General features: G+C 48.2%; 1 protein-coding gene across 2 annotated transcripts in view; it reads left to right on the top strand.

Annotated features, from left to right (window-relative positions):
• Positions 1-410: 410 nt before the first annotated feature.
• Positions 411-17,451, top strand: part of LOC118207861 (importin-9) — a 29,040-nt gene continuing 11,999 nt past the window's right edge. For both annotated transcript variants that reach the window (XR_004761474.1, XM_035381994.1), the window contains exons 1-14: positions 411-689; positions 6,240-6,301; positions 7,129-7,215; positions 8,957-9,158; positions 9,564-9,652; positions 10,181-10,267; positions 10,611-10,730; positions 11,256-11,356; positions 11,897-11,955; positions 12,144-12,295; positions 13,584-13,682; positions 14,454-14,560; positions 15,646-15,785; positions 16,730-16,892. Coding sequence is in view for 1 of the 2 variants with exons in the window: in XM_035381994.1 (XP_035237885.1) it covers positions 524-689; positions 6,240-6,301; positions 7,129-7,215; positions 8,957-9,158; positions 9,564-9,652; positions 10,181-10,267; positions 10,611-10,730; positions 11,256-11,356; positions 11,897-11,955; positions 12,144-12,295; positions 13,584-13,682; positions 14,454-14,560; positions 15,646-15,785; positions 16,730-16,892 (1,634 nt within the window). In the remaining variant the exon portion in view is untranslated. The remainder of the gene's footprint in view (positions 690-6,239; positions 6,302-7,128; positions 7,216-8,956; positions 9,159-9,563; positions 9,653-10,180; positions 10,268-10,610; positions 10,731-11,255; positions 11,357-11,896; positions 11,956-12,143; positions 12,296-13,583; positions 13,683-14,453; positions 14,561-15,645; positions 15,786-16,729; positions 16,893-17,451) is intronic.

The following is a 17,451-nucleotide window of genomic DNA, read 5'->3' as shown; positions in this document are numbered from 1 at the left end:
GAAAAACTGTTTTTATCCTGAACGTTGTCATGGAGTGACTGGCCCAGTGATCTTCCACACCAAAAAACAAGTTAATCTCTTTTCACAATAATTTATGTTATTCTGACTACAAACTTGTGAAATAATGTTAGTTAGCAGGGTTCTAGCAGGATTCTTAAAACAACAGGATTTTTTCAGTAGTTAATTCGTTTCTGAATTTATTTATGTTGGATTTGAAATCAAACTAGCCAGATAAGTGCACCAATACAATTAAAATGGCGACCAATAAAAGAACAATCATGTCTGAAATGGTGAAAAGATTAACTGAACGTTTAGCACCACCTCACGTTTCAAGCGTACGCAAGGCCGCTGTCATGCCTCTTCCTTTCCAGCAGAGGGAGCAGCCGCTCCCTCCTAGCGGAAGTGTGAGCTTGAATATTGGTGATCTGACAGCTCCCCCTCCTCACTGGAGCTCCGAGCATTGGCGGGCTCTGGCGCATCATCTTGCGATTCTGCAGCGGCGCCAGGCTCTACGGACAGAAGTATGGCGGGTGTAAACGCTTCGGGACCCGGCTCGGTTTCGGCCGCTGGTCCCGTTCAACAGGGACTAAAGGAGGCGCTCATAGAAACGCTGACGGCGATCCTGTCCCCCGTGCAAGAAGTACGAGCTGCTGCCGAGGAGCAGATCAAAGTACTGGAAGTGACTGAGGGTGAGTCCCATGGCTAAACTGATAGCTAGCTAGCGGGAAGCGCTGTTGTACCATGCGAATTAGAGATTCCTGGGCCTGCTAAGGGGCTCCAAGTAAGCAATTTAAATTACAAACACACGACTGATGGTTTACAAAGTATAATTAGCTTATTAACTAGCTGAAGATCTAGGTAATTAGACGGGAAGCTAAATGAATGATTAACTAGTATGTAGATTGTGAACTGGCTTGGTACGCGTCATGAAACTAGTAAGCCACAGACCCTAGCTAGCAGTAGAAATATATGCAAGCTGTCATAGCTAGCTCGCTTGTGCATTTTGAATGTTTAAAAAAAAACCCAGACCAATGTAGTTTATAGCTAATTTCTGAAGCAATTTGGTAAATATCTAACTTGCTTCCTACTTTAATGACGATGAGCAATATTGCAGTAAAATCGTATGCTAAGCCTGGTGGAGGTGCATTGATCTTAACCTTTACGACCAGATAACTAGTTAACGTTAGTTATCTGACGGCAGAAAACTCATGGAATGGGCTAAGAACTGCGAAAGATTGTGCCCACTCCATAATCCAGGTGGCTTGTACCTACAGGATAGCCGAAGTTACTTGGTATACATCTACACCGCTAGCTATTTTCCGTGGTAACTGATGCAATTCCAGCATTGGCATCTGGAGATTTAACATCAACTTCGGGGTTTTGTCCCAGGATTCGAGAGACCAGACTCACTTGGATAAATAGGCATGCCCAGTAGCGTTCGATAGCTGGCCTTGTTCCGAACAGTGTGTAGGCAAGCGTATACCCCCAGCCTTACGGTCGGTCCAAGAAATGAGCAAACCGGGTAAAGGGTTTGACGCATGTATCCCACAGTCATCATCTGCTAGTAACGTGCTGTCTGGATTTGGGGTTTGCAGGGGTGAGTCGCAGCTGGTCACTTCTGTTGCCTTGGCCGATATCCCTCACTCGGAATGTTTCGCAATGCTGAGTAATTTATGCTATCCATTTGGTTCTGACCAGTGTACTATAATGTACTGCCAGGGTTGCCAGATGTAATGGGAAAATCCCGCCATTTTGGCACGTATTTTCCATTTTGCAAAAACCTACCATGGACGGCTTTTTTGTCTCTCCTAGTCTGCCTGTGTTTTTAAACTGATGACGATAGTACTTTGTGAACTGGTTTGGTGGTGTGTAATTTTGATGTTCTTATGCGATGTGCACCAGAGGGCAATATATGTGAAAATACTGTGAGTGCAGTGTTTAAAAAAAAACGTTATCTTGGTCAAAGGCAATCCTGAATTTCACTTTGCCAATTTTGGATCCATATAAATGGTATATACATTCAGTTCCTTGCGCTGAACATTTTTGTTCTAATTGATCGACTTTTGATGTTGTAATTCATGAACTGAGAATAGAAGGGCAGCATGTACAGTTGAGGCCAAAAGTTTACATAGACAATGTTACTGCTTGTGACAATGTTACTATTAGGGCATCTGCTTTGTTCACATCAGAGGTAATTTTAAAACAATCGATTAGAGACCGTTTTATTTCAGCTTTTATTCACTATATCAGAATTACAGTGGGTCAAAAGTTTACATACATCAAGTCAACGAGCAATTTCCAAACAACAGAAGGTACCACGAGCCTCTGTACAAACAATTGTATGCAAATATAAAAATCTTGGGACCACACAGACACTGCATCGTTCAGGAAGGAGACACAAATTAGTTCCCAGGGCTGAACAAACTTTGGTCTGAAAGGTTCAACTGAACCCAAAGACAGCAACAAAGGAACTGGTGAAGGAGTTGGAGGCCTCAGGTACCAAAGTATGTACTGTGATCTTGAGTTATATTCTAGTGCCTAGAATATAACTCAAAACATATTCTATATACCACTTGAAACTATGGGATATGCAGTGTACAGTACTACACAATGTAACTTCCCTGTGCGAGGTACTGTGGGTGAAGCCTAGAGTGACAGTGTTTCTGTGGCACTCGACACACTATCTAACTTCATCACAGCTACACGCAGTGGGGTTGGCATACAGAATGTATACCGCTGTGCGAGATCCATTTGTGAATATAATATGTTAAATTTTTACATGTTCCATCTGTCTCCTGATGAAACTGGCCTCCAGCCAACAGGGGGCACCAGCTGAGACTGATCCATCATAGCCCAGCTGGAGAGAGTCTTCTGCTTCAGCTGTGTCTTTCCAAGTTTCCACGTTTCCCTCCTTTTTCACGAAGCCTGTGTTTCTTGGCTTTGCGTTTCCTCTGTGTTCTGTAACAGGTCTATATCCTGGTGCATCGCATAGTGCACTGCCTCTGTGATAGGTTTGACAGTCCAGGACTACCATTTGGCACCACTCTGAGGAATCTCAACAACTCTATTTTCAAGGTTCTCTTTCCTGCAGTAGGGGTCCAACATTATTTTTTACAGCCTGAACTCTGATTTTCTGGGACATACTGTACCCCAGACTATTTTGGAGGTTTTTCTAATCAATCTGAGTCGCCATGCCTGTCCCCTTTTTCTAGATGTCAGTCGTGTAAGACCATGTTTTATTGGCTTTAATCATGTCAGTCGTGTAAGACCATGTTTTATTGGCTTTAATCATGTCAGTCGTGTAAGACCATGTTTTATTGGGTTTAATCATGTCAAGATGATGGTGAAAATGAAAAAGACTAATTGACTGTTTGTCATCAGGGGTCACTGTCCCCGGCAGAGCGAGCACAGAACCCCCCCCACATAGAACTCTATTCTGGGACTAAATGCCTGATTGTGTTGGCTGTCTGATATTCAGGAGGGCTGCTGTGGTGGTGACCTCGGGCTGTGTTTCTGAGGGGGGGGGGCATTAGGGGGGTCAGCAGTAACATTGCTCAGGCTGTGTTTCTGAGGGGGGGGGGGGTGCAGTAGGGGGGTCAGCAGTAACATTGCTCAGGCTGTGTTTCTGAGGGGGGAGGGGGTGCGTTAGGGGGGTCAGCATTGCTCAGGCTGTGTTTCTGAGGGGGGGGGGGTGCAGTAGGGGGGTCAGCAGTAGCATTGGTCAGGCTGTGTTTCTCAGGGGGGGGCGTGCAGTAGGGGGGTCAGCAGTAACATTGCTCAGGCTGTGTTTCTGAGGGGAGGGGTGCAGTTGTGGGGTCAGCAGTAACATTGCTCAGGCTGTGTTTCTGGGGGGGGGGGGGCGTGCAGTAGGGGGATGAGCAGTAACATTGTCTCCTGCCTTATGGCCTCTCTCTCTGCTAATCCCCCCTGGCAGAGAGTGGCGGCTCTTGGGTGGAGCTTTAGCCCTGCCCCTTGCACAGTGAGGGGATAGTGGGTGGGGATATAGCACCGCTGTAATCGTATGCATGGGCAGTGTTCTGCTTTTTCTCCGTTGTGGTTGGCCTTGGCCTTGCCCTTGGCCTTGCTCACCCTGTCACCAGGGTGCTGGACTGCATTGCTGCAGGGCCCTTTGCCATTATGTTGTCTTCTTTTTTTCCGTAAATTACACCGATTAGCCAAGCTGCTCTGCACGCCAGTGTGCAGTTCACTTGTAGCCTGGGCCACAGGGACAAAACAACAATCTTCAGCTGTCATTTATGTTGTTATTAATAAATGCATCCAGTGTTTCCCACAGGTCTGAAATTTATTTGTGCTGGTAATCTTTTGGGGGGGGGGGGGTTATTTGTCTGTGGCCCATTGCCACAAAAATGGTCCATTTCATATATAAAAATAAGTGAACTAAAATAATATATTAAATACTTAACGTATATTAACCCTTTTACATTGTGACATCACAAATATATGAATGTTCTTAATCTACATTCTAATGCTGATGTCACAATCACGACTGGTAGAATTTACTGGTAGAATTTAGAAAAAACATTCCAAAGAACCTACTCTTAAAAGGGTTAAACGGATATGACCAACAAATGACAATTGGTCTACGTGCCACCTTAACATTTATTAATTGGGTTACCCCCACCTGCCCTCCGTCATGGATGCTGAGTAGATGCATGCGAAATTTGTCTTACCTTAACTAAGGTTAGGCTTACTAACTGTAACAGTCCAATGAAAAAGCGAATTAGAATCTTTCTGACGAGTGTCCACCAGTGTTGGCCATAGAAAATCTTTAAAACGGTCACCAGTTGTAATTCGACTGTTGCGAATCTTTGGTCTGAACTTTGGTTTGGCCTTTAAAGTGCGTGAAATGTAGAACAGTCTTCAGGGAAAAAGAATTACAGAAATAAAGCAAATGCAAAAAATCTTTTTTGGGCGGGGACAAATCTGTTTGGCCTGGCAGCTCAAATGAAGTCAGTGTATGAGAAGCACTGGTGCTGGTGCACTAGTGACGGTACGAGTGCACTGCATCTCGACCAGCGCAGCACAGTCGCCGATTTCATTCACTGATTTCTGATGTCAGGGAATAATCACACAATAAGCAGAAAGGGAGAATGTTTTGCCAAGTCTGGGCTGGGTATATGAGTTCGGTTTTTCGTTTACCGACCGGTGAGCGGCTTGGGGGTGGAATGGGGTAAATCGATAAGCTCGTGTCCTTGAACAATAATAACCAGAAATTGAAAACCTGGTGTCGCGTGTTACATCTGTGTTCTGTGGACTGGATACGTTCCTCCTGGAACGCAGTTAATTACAGCTGCCGTGGTACAAATATCCAGCTGCAGAAATGGGTTTGTGTAAGAAACGGTCTGTTCAGTAACGAATTGGGTCGAATCTGGAGTATGATGTGCGTGATACAGAGTGAAATGAAGCTGAGCCTGGGAGTGTTTAAGCGCTGGGTTAGAAAAGCAGAGGCTGGGAGTGTTTAAGCGCTGGGTTAGAAAAGCAGAGGCTGGGAGTGTTTAAGCGCTGGGTTAGAAAAGCAGAGGCTGGGAGTGTTTAAGCGCTGGGTTAGAAAAGCAGAGCCTGGGAGTGTTTAAGCGCTGGGTTAGAAAAGCAGAGGCTGGGAGTGTTTAAGCGCTGGGTTAGAAAAGCAGAGGCTGGGAGTGTTTAAGCGCTGGGTTAGAAAAGCAGAGGCTGGGAGTGTTTAAGCGCTGGGTTAGAAAAGCAGAGGCTGGGAGTGTTTAAGCGCTGGGTTAGAAAAGCAGAGGCTGGGAGTGTTTAAGCGCTGGGTTAGAAAAGCAGAGGCTGGGAGTGTTTAAGCGCTGGGTTAGAAAAGCAGAGCCTGGGAGTGTTTAAGCGCTGGGTTAGAAAAGCAGAGCCTGGGAGTGTTTAAGCGCTGGGTTAGAAAAGCAGAGGCTGGGAGTGTTTAAGCGCTGGGTTAGAAAAGCAGAGGCTGGGAGTGTTTAAGCGCTGGGTTAGAAAAGCAGAGGCTGGGAGTGTTTAAGCGCTGGGTTAGAAAAGGGGAAAACATTTTGAAAGGAATGAATGAATGTCTTTTATTTCACTTAGGTATGCACGTAGTGCAGTTTCTTAAAAATTCTTACAAAGAATATTTCTCTAAGGCACATTTAAGGTGTCGACCTTATTACATGTTTGTTACCAGCCCAGTACCTCATTTATTATCGAAGAGAAAGACGTTTGCATAACCTGCTTTTTTTCTTCCTGGTGTGTTTGTGTTCCAGAGTTTGGAGTTCACCTGGCGGAACTGACCGTCGACCCCCAGGGAGCCCTCGCGATTCGACAGGTGAGTAGCGAAACCTTAACACGCCGTGTGCATGCCTCACCTGGCTCAACGACACGTTCAAAACGCTCTGACTGTTTAGATGCTGTTCAGATATGAAAACATTCCTGTATATCCCTGAGAATTTGCAATGAAACGTGTTCCTGACCACAGCGTAACAATCACGTGAAAACATCTTGTCGTGAATATTGGTGAAAATAGATGTGAAAATGTCTCAGGCCTTTTGACCCTGGCTTGGTGCACGCAGCCTGACTCAAACATCAGGGGCCTCAGCCTGTACCAGGAAGCAGGATTCCTGAGTTAGCTGGATAACTGTGCTGAGTAAAACCCGGAGCCCTCCCAGATCTGGAACATGGACTGAGGGGAAAAGCTGTTCCGTGTTTTACTCAGTGCAGTTATACAGCTAATTCAGTAATCCTGGTTTGTGAAATGAGCCCCAGGCTTCACATGTAAAGAAAGTGTCTCAGATGTAAAGAAAAGCATTAGCTTTGTGCAGTGACGCACGATTGGCCGATGTTGTCCAGGGAGGCGGGGTTTCAGGCAGCAGTCGCACGTGCCAGCAGCAGTGGCACAGTGTTTTTTGGAGGACAGAGAGGCTTGTGTGCTTCCTTTTGAAACGATGGGAGGACGTTTAACTGAGTGCCCTTGCATTCCAAACGGGGATATAAAAGAAAAGTAGAAAGGCATGAGAAGTTTTGAAAATGTAATTTCACAGTCCAGACTAGTCACTTCCCCTTCTGCAGATTTAGCGAAGTCTGGATATTAAGTGCGAGTGAAATGCGCGATACTTACCGTGCAGCACGTGCACTAACAACCTTCCTCTTTCTCAGCTGGCCTCTGTCATTCTGAAGCAGTATGTGGAGACGCACTGGTGCTCCCAGTCGGAGAAGTTCCGGCACCCAGAGACCTCTGAGCGGGTACAGACTCAAACTCACAGACACAGCCGCCATTCAGGGAGTACAGACTCATAAACTCACAGACACAGCCGCCATTCAGGAAGTACAGACTCATAAACTCACAGACACAGCCGTCATTCAGGGAGTACAGACTCATAAACTCACAGACACAGCCGCCATTCAGGGAGTACAGACTCATAAACTCACAGACACAGCCGCCATTCAGGGAGTACAGACTCATAAACTCACAGACACAGCCGCCATTCAGGAAGTACAGACTCATAACTCACAGACACAGCCGCCATTCAGGGAATACAGACTCATAAACATACAGCCGCCATTCAGGGAGTACAGACTCATAAACTCACAGACGCAGCCGCCATTCAGGGAGTACAGACTCATATACTCACGAACACAGCCGCCATTCAGGGAGTACAGACTCATAAACTCACAGACACAGCCGCCATTCAGGGAGTACAGACTCATAAACTCACAGACACAGCCGCCATTCAGGGAGTACAGACTCATAAACATACAGCCGCCATTCAGGGAGTACAGACTCATAAACTCACGGCCACCATGTATGGTGTGTAGAGTGTAGTGCATGTGTATTGTATAGTATTGTGTGTGTATAGTGTGTTGTGTGCATGTATGTACAGTGTATAGTGTGTAGTGCATGTATAGTGTGTAGTGCATGTAGTGTGCAGTGTGTACAGTATATAGTGTGTATTGTGTGTGTAGTGCATGTATAGTCCATATTGTATAGTGTGTTGTGTGTGTAGTATGTATAGTCTGTGTACAGTTTAATGTGCAGCGTGTACAGTGTATAGTTTGTATTGTACAGTGTATAGTGCGTGTATAGTGTGTATTGTACAATGTATCGTGCATGGATAGTTTGTAGTGTATATTGTGCAGTGTGTGTTTAGTGTGGTGCGTATGGTGTGTTGTGCGTGTATAGTGTGTATTGTGTAGTGTGCATGTATGGTGTGTAGCGTAGAGTTTGTAGTGTGCAGTGTATAGTGTTGTAGTGCTTATATAGTGTATGGTGTGTAGTGTATAGTTTGCAGTGTGTATTGTGTAGTGTGTGTGTAATGAGTGTATGGTGTGTAGCGTATAGTGTGCGTGTAGTGAGTGTATGGTGTGTACTATATAGTTTGTAGTGTGCGTGTGTAGTGTGTAGCGTATAGTTTGTCGTGTGCAGTGTATAGTGTGTATTGTGTAGTGTGCGTGTATGGTGTATATTGTGCAGTGTATAGTGTGTAGTATATAGTATGCCGTGTGTAATGTGTAGTGTATAGTGTGCAGTGTATGGTGTGTACTGTATAGTTTGTAGTGTGCAGTGTATAATGTGTAATGTATAGTTTGTAGTGTGCAGTGTATAATGTGTAATGTATAGTGTGCAGTGTATAGTGTGCAGTGTATAGTGTATAGTGTGCAGTGTATAGTGTATGTGTGCAGTGTATAGTGTGTAGTGTATAGTGTATGTGTGTAGTGTATAGTGTGTAGTGTATGTGTGTAGTGTATAGTGTGCAGTGTATATTGTATGTGTGCAGTGTATAGTGTGTAGTGTATAGTGTATGTGTGTAGTGTATAGTGTGCAGTGTATGGTGTGTACTGTATAGTTTGTAGTGTGCGTGTAGTGCGTGTGTAGTGTATAGTGTGCAGTGTATAGTGTATGTGTGCAGTGTATAGTGTGCAGTGTATAGTGTATGTGTGCGCATGGCAGCGGTAGCGCTGATGCTCTCTCTCTGTCCCGCCCCAGGCGAAGGCGGCGATTCGGCAGCTGCTCCCAGGCGGTCTGCGGGAGGCCATCAGTAAGGTGCGCTCCAGCGTGGCGTACGCGGTGTCCGCCATCGCGCACTGGGACTGGCCCGAGGCCTGGCCCCAACTCTTCACCCTGCTCATGGACATGCTGGTCAGCGGCGACATCAACGCCGTGCACGGAGCTATGAGAGTTCTCACAGGTACGCCCTCTCGCCTGTCAATCACTAATCTGTGCGCACGGATACGCCCTCTCACCTGTCAATCACCTATCTGTGCGCACGGGTACGCTATCTCAGCTGTCAATGTCTCATCTATGCGCACTGGTACGCCCTCTCACCTGTCAATCCCACTTGTCTGTGCTCATGAGTATGCCCTCTCACCTGTCAATCTCTCTAGTCTGTGCTGGCTCTTTGCAGTCTGGTGCCGCGTTATTCTGCTGCAGGTCAGTGTTGAAGTCGAGGAGAATTTTGGATGTAGTTTTTTTTGTTCTTTTTATTCTAAGTGACAGTGATTGTTGTGCAGCCATATCTCTGTCTCTCTTTCTGCCCCGCTGTCTCTTTCTTTCCCTCCTTCCCTTACTCTGAGTCTCTCTCTCTCTCCTGCAGAGTTTACCCGTGAGGTCACGGATACGCAGATGCCGCTGGTTGCCCCGGTGATTTTACCGGAGATGTACAAGATCTTCACCATGGCCGAGGTGCGGCACGGCGGTGCTGGCAGGCTAGAGGCAGTGTTGTGTCGCTAATGCAGCAGCTCTTAGGAGGGTGACAGGCAGCTGGTCTGACCAGTACACCACAGCAGAAGCTTGCCGTTCTGTTGGCTGTCCACAAAAAACTGACAGCAAAATTGCATTCTGTTCGCTGTCAGGCCAGGGTCAAATATAATATAATTTTTTGACACCAGGAAAAGTTCCTGCCGTCAGTGTCACTGACAATTTAAAAAGAAAATATCTCTTTAGGTCAACACTCAGGACAGAATCTTTCACATTCATAATGATTGTATGCTTTGGGTTAGTAACGTGTTGTGAAAAAAACAGCAGTGCCTTCAAAATTTTACCAGCATCACTAGACTCTAGTTTCCAATGTGGATTTTATTCAACGTCTGGTTGGTAGAGAGCATGATGCGATGTGATCACAGCCTGAGGACTCGTATGTCATTTCCTGTCCACTGCAGGTTTACTGTATCACAGCCTGAGCTCTCGTATGTCATTTCCTTTCCGCTGCAGGTTTACAGCATTCGCACACGCTCCAGAGCCGTGGAGATCTTCACCACCTGTGCCAACCTGATCTCTGCCATCGAGGAGCTGGAGAAGGTGAGAGAGGATCAGACGTGCCCTGAGCCGATTCTATCACATTAGCATCTTATGTGGCTAGATCGGCGTTTCCCAACCGGTGTGCTGTCCTTAAAAGAGCTGTAATTAAAATGTATATTGCTCAATTAAAACCTCGTAAGAACATGTCGGCCTACTGTTGACGCATCATATCAGCGTCAGTACGTGGCTGGCTTTTGAGAGTGGTGTGCCATGAGATTGTGTACATTTGGAAAGTGTGCCACGGAAGGGGGAAGGCTGAACACTGAAATTAGAGAGGAGAAGCGGGACTGTGCTTTTGTGCTGTAGGTGTGCAGTGATGGTCCTGCTCTCTGTTTCTCTCCAGGGTGCAGCCAAAGCCCTGATATTCCCTGTAGTGCAGCAGTTCACCGAGGCCTTTGTGCAAGCGCTGCAGATGCCCGACGGGCCGTCCTCCGACAGCGGACTCAAGATGGAGGTCCTGAAGGTGATGTGTGCTCGCTGGGATCCCAGGGAGCTGGAGGAGCTTGTGAACATATACAGTGTACCTATGAAAAATATATAGGGGGTGAGGCAGAGTGAGAAGCAGAGGAAGGGGGAGAGGCAGAGGAAGAGGCAGGGGGTGAGGAAGGGGGAGAGGAAGGGGAAGGGGGAAAGGCAGGGGGAGAGGCAGAGGAAGGGGCAGGGGGAGAGGAAGGTGGAGAGGGAGAGGAAGGGGCAGGGGATGAGAAGGGAAGGGGGAGAGGAAGGGGCAGGGGGAGAGGAAGGGGAAGGGGCAGGGGGAGAGGCAGAGGAAGGGGGAGAGGCAGGGGGAAGGGCAGGGGGAGAGGAAGGGGAAGGCGGAGAGGCAGGGTGAGGGGAAGGGGGAGAGGCAGGGGAAGGGGCAGGGGAAAGGGAAGGGGCAGGGGGAAAGGCAGGGGAAGGGGCAGGGGGAGAGGAAGGGAAAGGCGGAGAGGCAGGGTGAGGGGCAGGGTGATGGAGTGAATCTGATGCAATCTGACGCTCCTCCTAGGCGGTGACGGCCCTGGTGAAGAACTTCCCCAAGCCCATGGTGACCTCCATGCAGCAGATCCTGCCCATCGTCTGGAACACGCTAACCGAGAGCGCGGCTTTATATCCTTTAGCCTCCGTGGGCCTCCGGGCGGTCTCCCTGCCATGTTTCAGATTTATATTTAATGCCACATCTGCACATCAGCAATGCTGCATACAGCACAATACCTCCCTCTTTTGCCAGCTGTGCTGCTTAACTTTACACAGTATTTTTGCGTGATGACACGTCTACACTTACTCACTTTGTATGCACGTTCCTAAGTGCTCTGGATCAGAGAATCTGCTAAATGAGTAAACTTAATGCAAACTACTTGGCGCTTTTTGAAGGTCACTGTTGTGGGAGAGGTGAGGGAGGCAGGGGAACTTTCTGATCACGACTTGCATAGAGATGGGAGAATGAGGCTTCGCAGCTTTGAAAACAGCTGGAACTACCGTTTGCGTTAAGTGACTCACTGGGCAGAGTCACTGCAGCTGAACCAGATTGAGGCAGGCTGGTGATTGACAGTTAATTGTGGCTCGGCTCATGAAGAGGTCCTGAGAAACTCTGCCGTCGCTAAACTTGAGCTTGTCTGGCGGCTGACGTTCCTTAACTTCACAGTGCACCTATGTCCGAACGGAAGTGAACTACACCGAGGAGGTGGACGACCCTGTCGACTCTGATGGTGTGTGGTTGTTCTTTGCGCTGAGGCCAAATTGAGGATCAGGGTTAATATGTTGCACTTATGTGGCAAGTATTGGAGTGCATGTAATGCATGTGGCTAAAAATAGTTACAGCGTATAGATGATAGGTTGTACAGAACGTCTGAAGAATGTTCATCCCAAAATGCTTTCGCCCCTTACCTTTCCCCAGGGGAGGTGCTGGGCTTTGAGAACCTGGTGTTCAGCATCTTTGAGTTTGTCCACACCCTGCTGGAGAACAGCCGATTTAAGAGCACTGTGAAGAAGGCCCTGCCTGAGCTCATCTACTATGTCATCCTGTACATGCAGATCACCGAGGAGCAGGTGAGGCATCGCGCAGCCTGCCTCTAATGCCCCCGACCTGCCTCTAATGCCCCCGACCTGTCTCTGATACCCCAGACCTGCCTCTAATGCCCCCAACCTGCCTCTAATGCCCCCGACCTGGCTCTAATGCCCCCAACCTGCCTCTAATGCCCCCGACCTGGCTCTAATGCCCCGACCTGCCTCTAATGCCCCGACCTGCCTCTAATGCCCCAGACCTGCCTCTAATGCCCCAGACCTGCCTCTAATACCCCTGACCTGCCTCTAATGCCCCCGACCTGCCTCTAATGCCCCCGACCTGCCTCTAATGCCCCCGACCTGCCTCTAATGCCCCAGACCTGCCTCTAATGCCCCAGACCTGCCTCTAATGCCCCTGACCTGCCTCTAATAACCCCGACCTGCCTCTAATGCCCCAGACCTGCCTCTAATGCCCCCAACCTGCCTCTAATGCCCCAGACCTGCCTTTAATGCCCCCGACTTGCCTCTGATACCCCTGACCTGCCTCTGATACCCCTGACCTGCCTCTGATACCCCTGACCTGCCTCTGATACCCCAGACCTGCCTCTAATAACCTCGACCTGCCTCTAAGGCCCCCGACCTGGCTCTAATGCCCTGGGCCTTCCTCTGATACGCCAGACCTGACTCTTGTTACCCTAGACTCGCCTGTTGATACCCAAGACTCGGCTCTTGATACCCCAGACTCAGCTCTTGATACCCCAGACCCTGCTCTTGATACCCCAGACCCGACTCTTGATACCCCAGACCCTGCTCTTGATACCCCAGACCCGGCTCTTGATGCCCCAGACTCGACTCTGATACTGAAGGACGTTCTCTTAAGAAGCTGGTAAAACCAGAACACTATCCTTGAGAAACTTGTGTTACTAACAAAAACTGAGAGAAATTTTGTTCTGAATATAGCTAAAAGTTGAGGTTTCTTTTGTAAAGAAATTGTAGTAATTTGCAGGTATTTTATTTGTGTCTAGAAGGGTTAAAGTGTTTCAAACAATTATTTGACGCAGGTCTGGGTCCGTTGTTATGGAAGATCATGTCTTCGTTCTTTTTAAAATTGGTTCCTTTTAACTGTACATTCTGCTCAGGTTACCCTAAATCCACCCACACTAGTGCCATGTAGAGTGTAATCTACATGGTGTATTATTGCCTTTTTTCCCTTTTCTTATGACGCCATCTTTTAGGCTTTGAGTTAGGCTAAACCTTTTTGGTTCACTTGGCTGGAAAAGATTGAAACTTGCTGCACAAGGGGAACTGCCAGTGATTTGCTTCGTCTTCACAGATCAAGGTGTGGACGGCCAACCCTCAGCAGTTTGTGGAGGACGAAGACGACGACACTTTCTCCTACACCGTGCGCATCTCTGCGCAGGACCTGCTGCTGGTACGCTACGCGCCGAGCCTCACACGTACCTATCGCCAGGCTGCCTGCAGACAGATGCTTTTTCGCTATTTTCCTATAATAATGTGTCCCTGTGTTGTTCCATGTCCGTTTACCCGATAAATAAACAGCTTAAAACAAAGCACCACTTGTCACAAACACATATATATATATGAATTATAAGGTCAGCTAACCTTATTTTCTTCCTAGTGGGAAAACTAGGAGACTTTCGCAGGTTAGCCTAGCTGCACGGCTAGCCTACCCATAGACGGGCACCCCCATTCAAAGCCTGCGAGAGTGGACTGTGCCGATACCGTCACCCAGTGCCGAATTGACCCGTTTTATGCAGGGTTATGTTTATTAAACGCTTATATGCCCATATACTTTTTCTGCCCATGTCCTTTTGACATTTTCAATGAAAAGGATGGGACATACGCCACAAGGGAGCGTGTCCGGGTTTGGGCAGGTGTCCGACTATGGGTAAGGTGACGATAGTGCCCACATGTCAATCACACATATGCCACACATAGAGGCTGGTATTTTTCTTTCTTGGATATTAGCTGGTTCATTTGTTGGGGACAAACACATTTTAGCTTTGATATGATGCCGAAGCAGTATGAGATGTGTTGTATATGTGTTTATAGCCAGAGCTAATTTCTAACAGCGATCTCTCATTGGCCATTGGTGGTATTAAAGAAGCTGAGTCTGGTGAACCTGTAGAATCTTTGGTGACCCCCTGCGCCCTCCCCCCCCCCCACCCCCCATTCCTGCCAGGCAGTGGCCGCGGAGTTCCAGAATGAGAGCGCGGCGGCGTTGGCTGCAGCCGCTACAAAGCACCTGCAGGAGGCAGAGCAAGCCAAGAACAGTGGGAATGAGCACTGGTGAGGGCAGGGGGCGGGGCCAGGAGGGGGCTCGGCCTCTTCACAACCCTGAGGGGTTTGCTTCATTCTGACTCTGGACCTCATCACTTGTGAATAAGCGTGTATTTGAATTTGCGGTCGAAAGTTCAACTGTAAATACAGGATGGGATTTGTAGCTGAAGGAGGATTTGGATTTGGATTGTCAGTCAAAACCAGCTGTGTTTCACAGAGTGAATTTATAGCCTGGCGTATATATTTGGATTGTCACTCATTACCTTTTTTAATTCTGAGAAGCAGTTCACAGCTTTGATTCCAAATACATAAGCAGTACATTGATTCCTGTTGATTGCGGTCTTTGGCAGGCAGGCATGTGTTTGCTCCTTGGCTGATGATGACTGACTGTGTGGTTCTATGACTGATGTTGACTGATTGTGTGGCTCTGTGACTGATGTTAACTGACTGTGGATCTGTGACTGATGTTGACTGACTGTGGATCTGTGACTGATGTTGACTGACTGTGTGGCTCTGTGACTGATGTTGACTGACTGTGTGGCTCTGTGACTGATGTTGATTGACTGTGTGGCTCTGTGGCTGATGTTGACTGACTGTGTGGCTCTGTGACTGATGTTGATTGACTGTGGCTCTGTGACTGATGTTGATTGACTGTGGCTCTGTGGCTGATGTTGATTGACTGTGATTGATGTTGACTGTGTGACTGATGTTGACTGGCTGTGGATCTGTGACTGATGTTGACTGACTGTGTGGCTCTGTGACTGATGTTGACTGACTGTGTGGCTCTGTGACTGATGTTGACTGACTGTGTGGCTCTGTGACTGATGTTGATTGACTGTGGATCTGTGACTGATGTTGACTGACTGGTTCTGTGACTGATGTTGATCGACTGTGTGGCTCTGTGACTGATGTTGATTGACTGATTGATGTTGACTGACTGTGGCTCTGTGACTGATGTTGATTGACTGTGTGGCTCTGTGACTGATGTTGATTGACTGTGATTGATGTTGACTATGTGACTGATGTTGACTGACTGCGTGGCTCTGTGACTGATGTTGACTGACTGTGATTGATGTTGACTATGTGGATCTCAGGTGGAAGATCCATGAGGCCTGCATGCTGGCGTTGGGCTCGGTGAAGAGCATCATCACGGAGAACGTGAAGAGCGGCCGGGTCCAGTTCGACATGCACGGCTTCCTGGCCAACGTCATCCTGGCGGACCTCAACCTGGCGGGTGAGTGAACACCGGGGGGGGTGGGCGGAGTTCACGGCTGTGGTTCCTCAGTAGCTTTGCGTCAGGTTTGGGTCCATATGGGGTCTGATGCTACCCTTGGTAAAATATGTCCCTGAAACACTGTAACTGTAGCCAGCAGGATCCCAGAGAATCTTTTAGGAAACGTGCGCAACTACCCCCCAAAATGCGTCGTATGAACGTGAAATTGTGTTCTGGATGTGAAAAGAAAACTGATTAGTAATCTGCAGAGGAGTTTGCTAGTGTCTGAAGGGTTTTTAGTGGTTAAGGAAAATGATCTGATCCACACAAACATCATAAACTCAGACCCTGAAAGTGGGTCAGATCTGCTGTTGTAGCTGTTCCTTGGGCAGAATGCTGAAGGTGTTTTGTGAGGATGGGGGGTCAGATCTGCTGTTGTAGCTGTTCGTTGGGAAGAATGCTGAAGGTGTTTTGGGAGGATGGGGGGTCAGATCTGCTGTTGTAGCTGTTCGTTGGGCAGAATGCTGAAGGTGTTTTGGGAGGATGGGGGTTCAGATCTGCTGTTGTAGCTGTTCCTTGGGCAGGATGCTGAAGGTGTTTTGGGAGGATGGGGGGGTCAGATCTGCTGTTGTAGCTGTTCGTTGGGCAGGATGCTGAAGGTGTTTTGGGAGGATGGGGGGTCAGATCTGCTGTTGTAGCTGTTCGTTGGGCAGAATGCTGAAGGTGTTTTGGGAGGATGGGGGGTCAGATCTGCTGTTGTAGCTGTTCGTTGGGCAGAATGCTGAAGGTGTTTTGGGAGGATGGGGGGGTCAGATCTGCTGTTGTAGCTGTTCGTTGGGAAGAATGCTGAAGGTGTTTTGTGAGGAAGGGGGGGTCAGATCTGCTGTTGTAGCTGTTCCTTGGGCAGGATGCTGCTGGTTTTTGGGACGATGGCGTCTGACCCGGGTCCGCTCTGCTCCCTCCAGCCGCGTCCCCGTTCCTGCTGGGCCGCGCCCTGTGGGCCGCCAGCCGCTTCACGGCCGCCATGTCCCCCGAGCTCATCCAGCAGTTCCTCCAGGCCACCGTCAGCGGCCTGCACGACAGCCAGCCGCCCTCCGTCAGGATCTCCGCCGTGCGTGCCATCTGGGGGTGAGCCTCTCCCTCTCTCTGTCTCTCTTTCCCTCTATCTCTCTCTCTCTCTCTTTCCTTCCCTCTATCTCTCCCTCTCTCTCTCTTTCTCTATCTCTCTCTCTCTTTCTCTTTCTCCCTCGCCCTCTCTCTCTTTATCTATCTCTCCATCTCCCTCTCTCTCTCCTTCCCTCTCTCTCCCTCTCTCTCCTTCCCTCTATCTCTCCCTTTCTCTCTCTCCTTCCCTCTATCTTTCCCTCTCTCTCTCGCTCTCTCTCTCTCTTTCTCTGTCTCCCTCTTTCTTTCTCTCTCTCTTTCTCTCTCTTTCTTTCTCTTTCTCCCTGTCCTTCTCTCTCTCTTTCTCTCTCTCTCTCCCTCTTTCTTTATCTCTCTCCCTCTCTCTCTTTATCTCTCTCCCTCCCTCTCTTTATCTCTCTCCCTCCCTCCCTCTCTATCTCTCTTTCTCTCCCTCCCTCTATCTTGCTGTCTCTCTCTCTCTCTCTTTCTCTCTCTCTTGTCGGTTGAGGAACACTTCCCGGTGTGCATGCATTTAATGGGCTTACCAGCTGGCCAAATGATA

The sequence above is a fragment of the Anguilla anguilla genome, chromosome 11 (assembly GCF_013347855.1).
Source record: "Anguilla anguilla isolate fAngAng1 chromosome 11, fAngAng1.pri, whole genome shotgun sequence".
Classification (NCBI taxonomy): Eukaryota; Metazoa; Chordata; class Actinopteri; order Anguilliformes; family Anguillidae; genus Anguilla; species Anguilla anguilla.
Note: the sequence above shows the minus strand (reverse complement) of the source record. Positions and strands in the feature narration are given on the sequence as shown.